The sequence below is a fragment of the Mytilus edulis genome, chromosome 2 (genome assembly GCF_963676685.1).
Source record: "Mytilus edulis chromosome 2, xbMytEdul2.2, whole genome shotgun sequence".
Lineage (NCBI taxonomy): Eukaryota > Metazoa > Mollusca > Bivalvia > Mytilida > Mytilidae > Mytilus > Mytilus edulis.
The window spans coordinates 86,671,318-86,685,186 of record NC_092345.1 but is presented as its reverse complement, the minus strand read 5'-3'; the positions used below and the strand labels follow the sequence as shown (position 1 = coordinate 86,685,186).

The following is a 13,869-nucleotide window of genomic DNA, read 5'->3' as shown; positions in this document are numbered from 1 at the left end:
TGTATTGCCTTAATCTAAAAGAGGGACGAAAGATACCAGAGGGACAGTCAATTTACATTCAGCAATTTCTTTTTTATTTGAGCTAATCTTTAGGTAATAAACCATTGAATCGGCAATTCACCAGTCGTGAAAGAAAATTACACAGAACTCTATCTATACATGGTCCACTTTGTAAGAAAAATAGACCAAATTAGACTCTATACCTTATAACCTGCTATGGTTTGTGCAACAATATGTGATAATTGTGTGCAGGTCAGAGGATTGTTATTTTTAGTTACCGAATTTGTAATTTGGACAAAGACATAAGTTTTGTATCAACAAAACTGAAATCTAAAAAGCATACTGACTGCTGAGATCTTATTTACCTTATCTATTACATTGGTTTTTGCTACAACATTTAGCATATCACCATGCAGCAACTAATTCTGTGTTTACTGTACAATCGAATATACGCGCTTTCATAATATACAAGGTTTAAAGGATGTATATTAAGATAGTTAATACTTCAGAAATGTAAAAAGGGAAATCAATTTACGGGGATTCATAAAAGAATAGAAAGGTTTTAAAAAAGTAAATAAAAACCCTTTAACCAGCCTTGCCTTTTTAAACAAAACAAAATCATTTGCGCTCAAATCAAAGGAAAATATGGAATAATTGTGTGTTTAATGAAGTGCCTTTATCCAACCTTGTTACCTTCAGGTTAAACATGCCAGAGATAAAACTGTTACTTGAAAGATCTCTCCGAAAACCAAATTGAAATGAAACGTAAAACTATGGGTACACTAGGAAGAGCAGTCATTTTAACATATTTGGGATTTATAGATTAGCGCAAAATTCCCTTATTAACTAGGAGTTGCGATGTATAGCTTGGCACAAACACACACAATTTACGAAGGACTGGAATGTATAACTTAGCACAAGCACACAATATTTACTAGGGACCTGAATTGTTAGCTTATCGCCAACACATTATTTTTCCTTTTTAGTTCACCTGACGTTAAACAAATCTTTAACCCGAATAATTTTCATTCGACGTATGTTCCGCCGATTTCAGGCTAATCTTCGATTGTAACATTAATATAGGCTGCTAGAAGGCGCATAATTATGCGATTTAACAAATCTTTGCTATCTTCCTTTTGAGGTTGAGAAATAATAAGTTTTTTTAAACCTGAAATAAGCACAAAAGAACGACAGGCGTATTTCTTGTACATAACATTGTTTGTATATGTGATATGAGAAATCGTAACATTTCACAATAGATCACTTAAATAAATGCAACAAGGGACACATGAACATTTTAAAAGGGTTTGCAATTTTAACAATGTATGATATACATAAACAATAATACGCTAACAAGATAGCTTGCACAGTTGGTAACCTTGTTAACTCACAAAGTGCACATATCAGTTAAAATATCTCAAACTGTATTCATAAATATTAAAATTAAGTGAAAATCTATTACGCCCATCCGTTGATACGATTATGATAAGTTATCAAATATATATTTATATGTGTCATACTTTTTTATATCTACAATTTCTGTCAGAACAGGTGAAGGTGAAACTATTTACACTAATATTTATTTTTAATTAATATACAATTTTTGTGAAGAGCTGTTCTCCTCATTTCCGTCCTGAATAAAAAAAAAAGTATCTAAATATTGATTTTTTTTCTTTTTTTTTCTTTTTTTCTTTTTTTTCTCAACTGCTAGAACAATATATTTAACATTCAAGACAATGGAAGCAAGATCTCAATATTTTTTCTAAATATTAATTCACTTTTTATAGAGTCAATCAGAATGAAAGTAACTTAGCTCTTGTAGCCTTTTTTAAGAGGTTAAATTATTGATTGCAATTTTATCCATTACAGAAAAAAGACTTTAAACTTAGTCTTATAGTCACAATTTCGATAAGAATTAGTGAAAAACAGGTCTTAATTTGACATGTACCTAATTATATAATGACTTAATTGTTTCACATAAAAATGGGCTGAAACAATGACGTAAATAAACCAAATTATAACTAGGAACAGAATGAGTAATGAAGAAACGAAATTGAATTCAACATTGAAGAAGAGAGCAAAATATATCAAAGTTACATACAAAATTACAACGTCATGGCAAAATACGAAAGACCAAGATACAAACGGCAGTATACAATACAAAACATACAAAAACCAAAGACTGAGCAACATAAACCCAAACAAAAACTAAGAACGATAGCTTGTGCTCCAGAGCGGTAAACAGACCTAGCTCCACATTTGCACCCTTCCTTTTGCTCATATAAGTACAAATGATGACCAATAAAATTCAATTATGTAGGTTATATTCGGGGACAAGAGTGCGGGATTGTGGGACGACCACTGGAACATATTCTTCGTCAATTGTGAGACAGATATTCAATAACGGTCAACCAACTCGTTATGGCATTAGTAAAATTTTCGATGTGGTGATTACAAATTCACAACTTGGAACTCTTGGTTTAATAGCATCCTTGTCACCATTAAAACTTTGTTTTAGGAAACCTTGGTAGGAAATGCAAGCACCTGGCCCCAGCATATCAACTGGGAGAAATATACTCCATAATCAGGTCCTGCAAGAATGTTGCTATAAAGAAATAGAAAGTTCACAATTTGGAACCTGGGATCATCGCATGTGTCGTAAAGTTTGTTCTCAACCCGACTCTCATTGTCAACTCTTTCAAGATGTAATTCCAAATAGTAAGCAGACCTAACACTATCTTGATATTGAATCCTTTCTTTCAAGTTCGATTTGATAGTCGCGGTGAAGAAAGTCACCAAACTTTGAATTATAGCTGAAATTGAAGTGAAAGATTAAGGCTTGCATCTTTTCATTCTTAAAAATTCCTGTATGAAGTCAACCTCATATGAATAAAGTAATACGTCGTAAGATTGCTACAAACTATTATTTTAGTATTCTTTTCAAGAAAAAACTAAAATTGTAAACCTGTTGAATATTTAATTTAATCACAAAAATTGATTCGGCAACTGTTTTCATAAATCGTTTTTGACTATATACAATATATAATTTACGAACCTCATATCGTATGTCTATTTAAAATCCTAAGGCGTACACGTCTATGTTGGCTTTCATTATCATTGATATGGTCATAATTATAAATTAACAGATCACAAAACGTAATTTTCGAATTACTAAGGATTGTCTATCCAAGGAATAGATTACTTTAGCTGTAATTTGGCAAAACCTTTCGGAATTATGTGACCTCAATGATTTTCAACTTCGTACTGTAATAGGCCTGGTTGACATTATTTATAAGAGCATCACTTATGAGTCTTTGGTAGACGCACCGCACGTTTCAGATACAAAATGTTACTAGTAATCTAGGATTAGTTTATTTTCTTGCATTTCATTGTAACTGTCGTTCCTTTTTTTTTTCCCTCTTATAGTTGATGTGTTTCCCTCGATTTTAGTTTTTAAACCTGATTTTGTTTTCTCCTAATCGATTTATGGCTTTGAACACGGGTATGTTGTTTTCTTTATTTATTTATAGTACATTCTACTGTAAACTAGACTAACCTTTATATTTAGCTAATATTACATTTATATGACTAGACTCTCAATAATGCTTTTTTGTTTGATGAATAATTATATTGCATATTATCAACCTTGCTTAAAATCTATGAACATGATGAACATAACAAATTAATTTTGCTGAAACTATTTTTACAAATGTGTATAATAAAGTATGGAGCATATTTCTGTAAATAAAAACTTGATATGATTTGCAAAGTTAAATGACTCGAATGGACAAAGTTCAATGACTATGGACATAATATATACTTTTAGACGCATCTTACTTATTGTTTACTATAAATGAAATTTATGTATTTTTTTTCTTTTTTGGTTGATCGCCGAGAAAAGATCGTTTTGTACTCCAAACACAAGGTCGTCGAAGCTTGTTTGATTTTTATTTAAAAAGTAAAAGAACAAAAATAAAGAACTCAAAAAAAAATTCAAAACGAAAAGTTCGTAATCAAATGCTAAATTAAAACCCTCAAACACATCTTACGAATGAGCAACAACGGTCATGTTCCCGACTTGGTACAGGCATTTTCTTTTGCATTTTTATTTTTTTTAATTTTTAAACTGAAATGAGGTAGTTCAATTGAAAAGAAACGCATGGGGCATTGGAAACTTTCCTCCTGGAATCGAAGTTTGATATATATTCTCTTAATGAACCTGAAGATATAAATTGTGGGGTATTTTCTGTTTATCTCAGGTGATTAGTGCGATTTTGTAGTATTATTTAAGGAGTTTTTTGTGTGTTTTTTTTTGGGTTGGTTTTTTTTTTGGCAACCGTCTTGCCCTACATAGTCGTACGACATTTCATCAAACCTAAGTATCTTTGAAATATTTCCCGATTCACAAATCTTTTTTTCCATGTCTTGGCTATGCGTCATTTCCAGTAAGGACTTTACATAAGATCGGCCAAACATCTCTTCGTACAACATGACATACTTTTCTTTTCAAACAACGGCATATCGCTATGTTTATCATGGTGCTTCTTCTTTTCATGTGCAGAAATGGGGTTAAGCTGTCTATGCTGTGCTTTGTATATAGTTGTTTGTCTTTTTTGTGCCAAAGCATTGTCAGTTTGTTTTCGCCTCTATTTTAAAATACTGTTAAACAGATATTATTGCATGCATTTATTAAATTGCGATTTTTGAATAATTAACAAAATAGCGAATATAATTATTTCGGTTTTCGTTAAAGAAATCAGAATAATGGGAGTTATATTTCTCACATTATTCGCATTAATAGAAATTTCACAAATAATGTTTAACTTACAGTCATTTTGTATAATAGTCTGCGCTATAACTGCTGTAATAAGGTGAGGATTATTTTTACGTCAATAATTAGTTGTAGTTTTTAATTCTCAAAACATGAGTAATTACAAATTCCAAGATAATCATTTTATCATCTATTTAATTGATATAGAAAAAAACACGATAAAAAACAAGGGCTGCTGCAACATACATAGTACCAGAACTTAGGCCTTTTAATTGATAAAATGGGCGGTTAAATAGAAGTTTCTTTTTATGAAAAACGTCATGATTTTAATTGTGCAAATCAGGATGTTTTGGATAGCATATATATTTTTGAAAAGGAATATGTTAACCGCGCTTCGAACATGTGTATGGTTGAATAATGGTAATGCATATAATACATAAACAGTTAATAAGACATTATTGTCTTTCCATTGTTTTTAAATGTAACAAGGTAGTACTGATGTTCTTCAGACAATGTGTGTTAATAAAACTCGTTATTTTGCAATACTTGATCGGGGCATATCCAAAGCTCTAACATTCCTTCAAGATGACACTCGTTTGTATATAAAGGAAATCGATTCAGACAGGAGTAAATAAAAGATACAAATAATTTTTAACAACATTCCACAAAAATAAATACAAAATATTTGTTGTAACCATGTTAGATGTACTTGACTGAGATGTTTTACATATTTCGAAAAGAGAAGTATCACATCTAAAATAACAAATATTAGGATAATGTAAATATTTAAAATGAATATTTCAGGTAATTACCTTGATTGACAAGCTCTTTCCATATTTTACGGGGCAATTAATACAGCTGTTTCTAGTATTTGGATTAAATTGGGTATTTGCCTAGTAATAATAATGGACCTCAAAACCATTAATCTACAATAAGGTCCTTCGTTATGTTATACTTTTCCTTTTTAGCGAGAGCATTGTTTTGGTATACTGTTTGACTTGCCCGGTTTTCAACCAGCATGCCATCACAACTAATAACGGCTAGCGACGGAGCAGTTGCTAGAATTAGAGAGTAATTTTCAATATTGCAGTACTGACATAAATAAAGACAACAGAAATATCCAAGGTAAAGGTATCGTAGCATATTTGTCTGTTGTTCAGGAGCGTTTGGTGGCCTCTATGTCTAATTGGTTATTTTGTATTTTATTAGTTACTCTCTCATTGATCTTTGCCTAACGCGTTACAAATTTGGAACAAAAAAAGTTTCTGAAAAAAGCAGTCCTAGGGAATTTGGATAAGCATATTAATATTTCTTTTAGGTTTCTTAACACCTGGGAATTTCGTATTTCACTGATATTACAAAGAAGTTTGCATTTTGATTGAGAGTAGGTAATAAAAACAAATTCGGGTTTTTTTCTATAAATTTCTATTGATTTTTACTTTAAATGACGACGCTCGATCGTTTAATTAATCATTGTTCTGTAGCTATATAACTTGTAAAAAGTGCAACTAATCGTAATGTGTCTTAATGGAGAACATTTAACGGTGTATTTCTACTACAAGTAAGCTTTGTGTACTTCCTGTTTCGAACTCTAAAGGTTATAAAATCAACTGATTTAGTTCAAGATTTCCTAACCTTAAATCTCAAGTTAGCACTGACGACTATTTAAAGCCAGTGTATCATAAATACTAGTAGAGTGAATGTTCCTAAAATATGCAAAAGACGTTTTAATTTCACCGGTGAATAAAAAAGTGAGCTCGTGTAATGGTACGGTAAATCAAACACCGCTTGCTTTAAGGTTTCGTAGTCCTTAGGCCTTGTTTACTCGATTAAGGACAACTAAACGAGCATAATCATAACTGTACTTGTTATCGAAAAAAAATGGCAAAAGTGATGAGTATGTGTATATAACAATATACAATGACAGTTTTAAAAGTCCCAAAACCAAACTAAATAGAAACAAATGAAGAACTAACTTTCAACTAAGCACATAATACGAGGTTAATGGAACATGAAATAACTTGGGTTAAAACATGAACATGAAATGCATTTTACAAGTTGAAATACGACTTATTGTTTCTAAACTGGTAAACACTGTAACTATGTAAACTGGTACAGAAGATGGAATGGTAATTCAGATTTACAAAATATGTGATTCTAAACTTTTTTGTTTGTTAATATTTAAAACAAGTAAAATATTTTAATTTTTATTTTAACTAATTTTTTATTTGACACAATATAAAGTTTAAACACTCACCTTATTGTCTGCCGAGCACCAACTAGCAGCAGATTTCTCTAATAGAATTATAGAAAGGAAAACACTTAGTTTAGACATGTTCAGAATATTAACCATGGTCCGTACATATGAAGATAGGTTTTTTTCTAATAAATGTATTCACGTATCATTGAAGAAATACATTGTATAATACTGTTTTTTCAACACCATGTATTCCTATTCAATGTAATTCTTCAAACTGTACAATATAATGAGAAGATGGAATAGTTAATCAGTTTTATAGAATGTGTGATTCCAAAACTACACGTGATCTTCGGTACATCCTTTCGATCCCACGTGGTCACCGTGTTCATTGGAACTATAATTATTGTACTTTGTTCTAATTCAATGCTTCAATTCAATTGTATGCAAAGAAATTGTGCACGATCGAAAATGTACATTGAACTGCGAAATAAATTCTCACTTCCTCAAAGTTCAGATTTTTATATATATTCATTTAAACATTTGTAATACGATCCTGTTTTAGAAACAATTGAAAAGTGTTAAAGAAAGTTGAGTAGTATATCAATTAAGACGACACTCAAGTATTTAATGTCACACGATATAAATAGCTGTATTTATAAATGGTAACTGTATTCTGTATTCTGTATCTTCATATATTTTGCCAATATAGGCACACCTTCAGTACGAATTAATAACTCCAATATAAATCCAATCACCAATAGAATTATAATACAGTCTGTACACAATAATTCCTTCACCAATATCACATATCAAGTCTTATTCAACGAATTTAGAATAAATTTACTTTTAATTAATAATAACTTACAGTCCGCACACAACTACTACTTAGCTAAATTTTACTTTCTTTAGTTTTTCTGTCCATTGTTTAGGAGCTTGTATATTTGCATATGCAGGTTATATATAAGTGTTCTACATGCAGGTTCAACATGCAAGCTAATAAAGCTACATAAATCACTAGTTTTGGTGCAAGCCAAATTTCACAAGATAGTATGGGTTAATTATCACATGGAGTAAGTTTATATCCAAACTAATGTTAAATAGTTCTACCAATCTAAGACATTGCTCACGTATCACTTTTAAAAGCTTTTCTCTGTCCGTTTCAGATGAATACAAGATATAAGAAAATGTTCAATGGTTTCGTCTTCTTTATTACAAATTTTGCAGGTGGCTGATACCTCACATTTGTTGATTTTGGCTCTATTTGATTGCAATATGTAATTTCCTGTTGCCACTTTTGTTCTAATAGGTATTCTGTTGATGTTCCTGCAGTTTGAAGTGTTTATTGTCAGGATTGGATGGATTGTTTTGATCTTATAGGCACATGCGATGTGTTGCAAGCTTGAATAACCCTCTGAATTTTCATTGATCTTTTATCTCTAGTAAGTATACATTTTCCTTGTAATCAATTTTTTCCATTGGAATTTTCCAAGAGGGTAAGTTAGGAAGTTCTGACAGTCTGGCAGATCATATTTTAGGCATATTTTCTTTATTTCTATGAACCAGCTTTTACTTGTATGTGTTTTTAATTGCAGCTGTCTTTCTGTTTATCTCCATTCAACTGATGTTTTGTTAGCTCTGGTGATATTTCTTAAAAGTGTTAAAGCTTTAAGGTGGATTTCAGCTTCAATTGGTAGCATTCCACTTAGTATGTATATAGCAGGGTCAGCTGTTTGTTGAGATAAAGAGAGTATTTGTTTAATAATTTTCTTGTGGAATTGGTGGATTGTGTCAAAAATGCTGCCTGTCGGAAGTAGTATTTCCAAACCTTAGGTTAATATATAGGCATAAGATATATATTTAGAAGAGTTATAGCTGTTTCAGGATCTAATCCATTCCTCCCATGTAATCCTGCGCCCATTAGGCTGTATAATGATACTCTTGCCTTCTTTATGTTTTCATCAACAGTTAATTTTGCCGAGTTTTTCTGGCACTTTTGTATATCAATATGTAAGGAGTGATCTACCACTGGCATAGGGTTATTGTTTATATGCCAAAAATTTCAATCGATCTGGATGAGGTAACATAAATCTATTATAAAGATGATTTAAAAATGAAGTGTAATCTTGTGGCTAGATTATCAAAACAAAAAACACAGAATTAAATAAAATGCAGTGTATTTAATTAAGAACAAACATGCAGTTAGCGATATGATTTCATAGGTTTAAATTACTAAGATAGAATAACTCAGGTATTGCAAAATTTTACATTAGTGTAAGAAATAAAACTAGATCATCTTTTACATAAATACTACAAGGCCACGTTATCATGGTTACGACAGAAGCTACGCGGTATTATGTTTTTTTTTCGGTCCGTCCGTCTGTTCCTTATCGGGTTAAGAAGATTGATGTACTCGGCAATAACAAGTATCCTCAAAGATACTTTTCATCGATTTTCAAAAAGTAAAATCAGAAAAATACTGAACTCAGAGGAAAATCCAATCGGAAAGTCCATAATCACATGGCAAAATCAAATGACAAAAAACACATCAAAAACGAATGAACAAGAACTGTCATATTCCTGACTTGGTACAGGCATTTTCAAATGAACTCTAAACCTGATTTATTTATTATCAATATAATGACCCCTCAACGTATTATAGTACCTCTATCTGACTGACATTCGTCAACTCAGTTTAAAAACGAAGCTTATGCTACGGACAGTATATCACTTTCTTTATTATTTTGTTGATGGCATTTATATCATTGTGGAACTCTGTTCATAAGTTCAGTATGCTACCCATGCACATATTAAAACGTAATTATTGTTTTGATGTAAAGCTGTATTGTCACACCGGTATTGATAAGCTGTATAACAAAACATTAAATTGTAAGTGAGCATTGACTATTTAACAAATTAAGGCAGCAGTAGTTAACCGATATTCAAATTTGATAAATCCATGAAGAAGACAAACACAATCAATTAAATTACAGATGAGAAGAACAGTAAGGTATCAAATTGTTTTAGGCCGAAAACATATTGATATAGTGAGTAAAGACACAAGCTAATCGTATCAATCAACACATTATGAACGGTGACTGTAAATCTAGCTTATTTAAAAACAGAAGAAGATTTGGTGTGATTGTCAATGAGACAACTCTCCACAAGAGACCAAATGACACAGAAATTAAGTATACACAGTGTTGATTTCAGTCGTCCGTCCTCATAAGTCAGATGGAGAAGTTTTGCTGTAGGCATCACATCCCTGTTAATGAAGTCCGTATGAGATTTGTAAACGATATATGTATCACTATATTATGCAAACGGTGTTATCTATCAAATGTACCTTTAAGTTATCGGTGTACTGTGCACGAGACTACCATTTTGCAACACCAAATTACAACAGTACTTTCTATTTGGTACGTTTATTTTGCACAGAGTCGAGCTTTTCTCACAACGTTAATTGGTTCTCTACACGTGATATATTGGAATTGTACTAATTGATATTTTAATATAGGAAAACATGCATTGTTTATTTATAAGTTGAAATTGGTTTTGAACTAACAGTGCACTTTTGTCTTTTCTTTTTTTTTTTCATTCAAATTTTATGAGTCTGCCATATCCATTTATTTTACAATGAAATGGACTGTTACCCGACTATCATAGTTTAGGGATTGGTTGAGTGCTCACAAAAAATATTAAACCCAGTAACACTCTTCAATTGCCTGTCAGAATGCTATAACTCGATTGTTATTGTTAGTAACTGTCTTCAACATTTGTTTTCGTTTATTGTTTTTAGAATAAATAAGGACGTTTTCATACCCTTGCCTGTTGGTCTCTGCTGTTTCATTTGCAATCTTACAACACTTCTTACTTTAATTTTAAACAAACAAAGAACAAATGGATATTTAACTTCTTTATATTATATATAAATGTCATTTAATATAATAATTATAGTTTTTTCATTTAGCTGGTCTTATTTTTTATAGTTCTATAGTTCCTTTGGAATTTCAACCAAAGGTGAAGAACTGGATCTTCCATCACTGTATTGAATATAACTACATAAGTGTCCTTACAAACAACGGTATATTGATGGGTCTTCCAAGTGCTCCACGCAACCGCTTTCTAAATTATTAAAAATATTTATTTTGCACCTGTCCTAAGTCAGCAATCTGATGTACATTAGTTGTCGTTTGTTTATGCAATTTGTACGTGTTTCTCGTTTCTCGTTTCTCGTTTCTCGTTTTTATATAGCTTAGACCGTTGGTTTTTCCGTTTGAATGGTTTTACACTAGTAATGTTGGGGCCCTTTATAGCTTTTTGTTCGGTGTGAGCCAAGGCTCTGTGTTGAAGCCGTACATTGACCTATAATGGTTTACTTTTATAAATTTGTTATTTGGATGGAGAGTTGTCTCATTGGCACTCACACCACATCTTCCTATATCTATTTTATCAGCAATCAAAGCCGGGCTTCAAAATCATTGTAAAACTGCCTATTTTAAAGGTGGCATGAGTCAGATGTGGATTCTAAAAAATTTCAAAGATCTTTTAGAGTACATACAACCTAACTCTCTTTCATCTTGCAATAGTATTAGAACATTTGACCTTTCTACACTTTACACAAGTATTCCACATTCCAAACTAAAAGAAAAATTGAAAGAGTTGGTATTGCTCTGTTTCATAAAAAAAAAAGAATGGCCAACGTAGATACAATTTTTACTTGTTTGGCTTTATAAATATTTTGATATGAGCGTCACTGATGAGTCTTATGTAGACGAAACGCGCGTCTGGCGTACTAAATTATAATCCTGGTACTTGTCTTAGGGAGGGATAAATCCTACTCTGTAGAGGATCACTCTGATTCAAACAAAAAATTCTCTGAATCTGACATTATCAAGATGCTAAATTTCTTGATTGACAACATATTTGTTACGTTCGGAGGACGTGTTTTTCAATAGACTGTCGGTATTCCAATGGGAACCAAGTGTGCCCCTCTTCTTGCCGACTTGTTTCTCTATTATTATGATGCTGACTCCATACAGGAACTTTTATGGGGTTCGTGTTGTTTATTCTTTAGTTTTCTATGTTGTGTCATGTGTACTATTGTTTTTCTGTTTGTCTTTTTCATTTTTAGCCATGGCGTTGTCAGTTTGTTTTAGATTTATGAGCTTGACTGTCCCTTTGGTATCTTTCGTCCCTCTTTAAATAAAGAAAGATAAGAAGTTAGCAATATCCTCTAACTTTACTTTCCGCTATATAGATGATGTTCTCTAACTAAATACTAGTAATTCCAAATTTGGTGACTATGTTGAACGTATCTATCCAATCGAACTAGAGATAAAGGATACAACAGATACAGTTAAGTCGGTCTCATATCTTGACTTACATCTAGAAATTGACAATGAGGGTCGGTTGAAAACAAAACTTTACGACAAAATAGATGGTTTCAGCTTTCCAATTGTGAACTTTCAATTTCTATGTGGCAACATTCCAGCAGCACCTGCATACGGGGTATATATCTCCCAAATGCTACAATATTCCCGTGCTTGTATTTCCTAATATCATTTTCTTGATAGAGGGTTGCTGCTCACAAGGAAGCTATTAAACCAAGAGTTCTAAATGGTGCAGTTGAAATCATCCCTTCGTAAATTTTACGGACGCCATCATGAGTTGGTTGGCCGTTATGGAATAACCGTTTCACAGATGGTATCGGATATTTTCTTAACGTCTACAATCCCCTTCCCCTTCATGAATGTGACCTACCGAATTAGATTATTTACCGGATTTGTTATAACATGAGTAACACGACGGGTGCCACATGTGGAGCAGGATCTGTCTACCCTTCTGGAGCACCTGAGATCTCCCCCAGTTTTTGGCGGGGTTCATGTTGCTTGTTCTTTAGTTTTTTTTTATGTTGTGTCATGTGTACTATTGTTTGTCTGTTTGACTTTTTTTCATTTTAAGCCATGGTGTTGTCAGTTTATTTTCGATTGATGAGTTTGACTGTCCCTCTGGTATCTTTTGTCCCTCTTTGATAGATTTCTTAAAAGGTATGTGTCGTAAAGTCAAATGATGAAAAGGGAGTCAGCTACTGATTTAATCCAAATGAGTGGGTTTTTTTTCGTAAAATCATATTGATAAAATGAAAGAGAAATTCGGAAACTGCATATTATGATGGAAACACATCTAGCATGTAGAACCCATGCTGATACGACGTTTTAATCTCCTTTGTACTGTTTCATATCACTGAAAGCTTTTAAAATAGTGGCAAGAGAAACGTAAATGTCACAATAACATTTTACCTAAATAAACATTTTGACATAAAGTAAATCTAAAAATCAAATCTATTTGTCAGAATCAACGAGTTTCTGTAATAAACATATACAGTTTATAGCAAACTGTATGTTAATATTTTGCAAAAAAAAATCTAAATGAGAATCCTACATGATGTTATTATTATGTAAATTCATTGTTACCATAATGCATCTCATGAAATCAATGTTTTGCCCTTTGAATAAAGAATAAAATATGAAGGTATTTATATACAATAATGTTCTTTAGACGTTTACAAGATTTTAGTCTGTAAGACATCAGATTAAGTATTATTTAGATTGATTGATTCAGTAAAGTGTTGTGACCAGGGTGGAGTTTAGACAGTCTAGATTTCTATAGCAACAGAGTTTCCTATATGTATACCAAAATGTTAAGGTACAGAGACCGTATACACTCCCAGCATTAGATTTAATGTCCATATTCTAACCACAGAGATATTTATCTTTAAATCTGTCATTTTACAATGCTTGAGGCAAGCGATGTTTAGTGTACGTTATTTAACAGATTTATAAGAATGAACATACGACTAATCACATTTTAAACTATATTTTTTTCTCGGTTCTGATAC

General features: G+C 31.8%; 1 protein-coding gene across 1 annotated transcript in view; it reads right to left on the bottom strand.

Annotated features, from left to right (window-relative positions):
• Positions 1-7,632, bottom strand: part of LOC139513249 (secretin receptor-like) — a 28,871-nt gene extending 21,239 nt beyond the window's left edge. The window contains exon 1 of the mRNA XM_071301577.1: positions 7,029-7,632. Coding sequence (XP_071157678.1) covers positions 7,029-7,124 — 96 coding nt within the window. The 5' untranslated portion in view covers positions 7,125-7,632. The remainder of the gene's footprint in view (positions 1-7,028) is intronic.
• Positions 7,633-13,869: the final 6,237 nt, after the last annotated feature.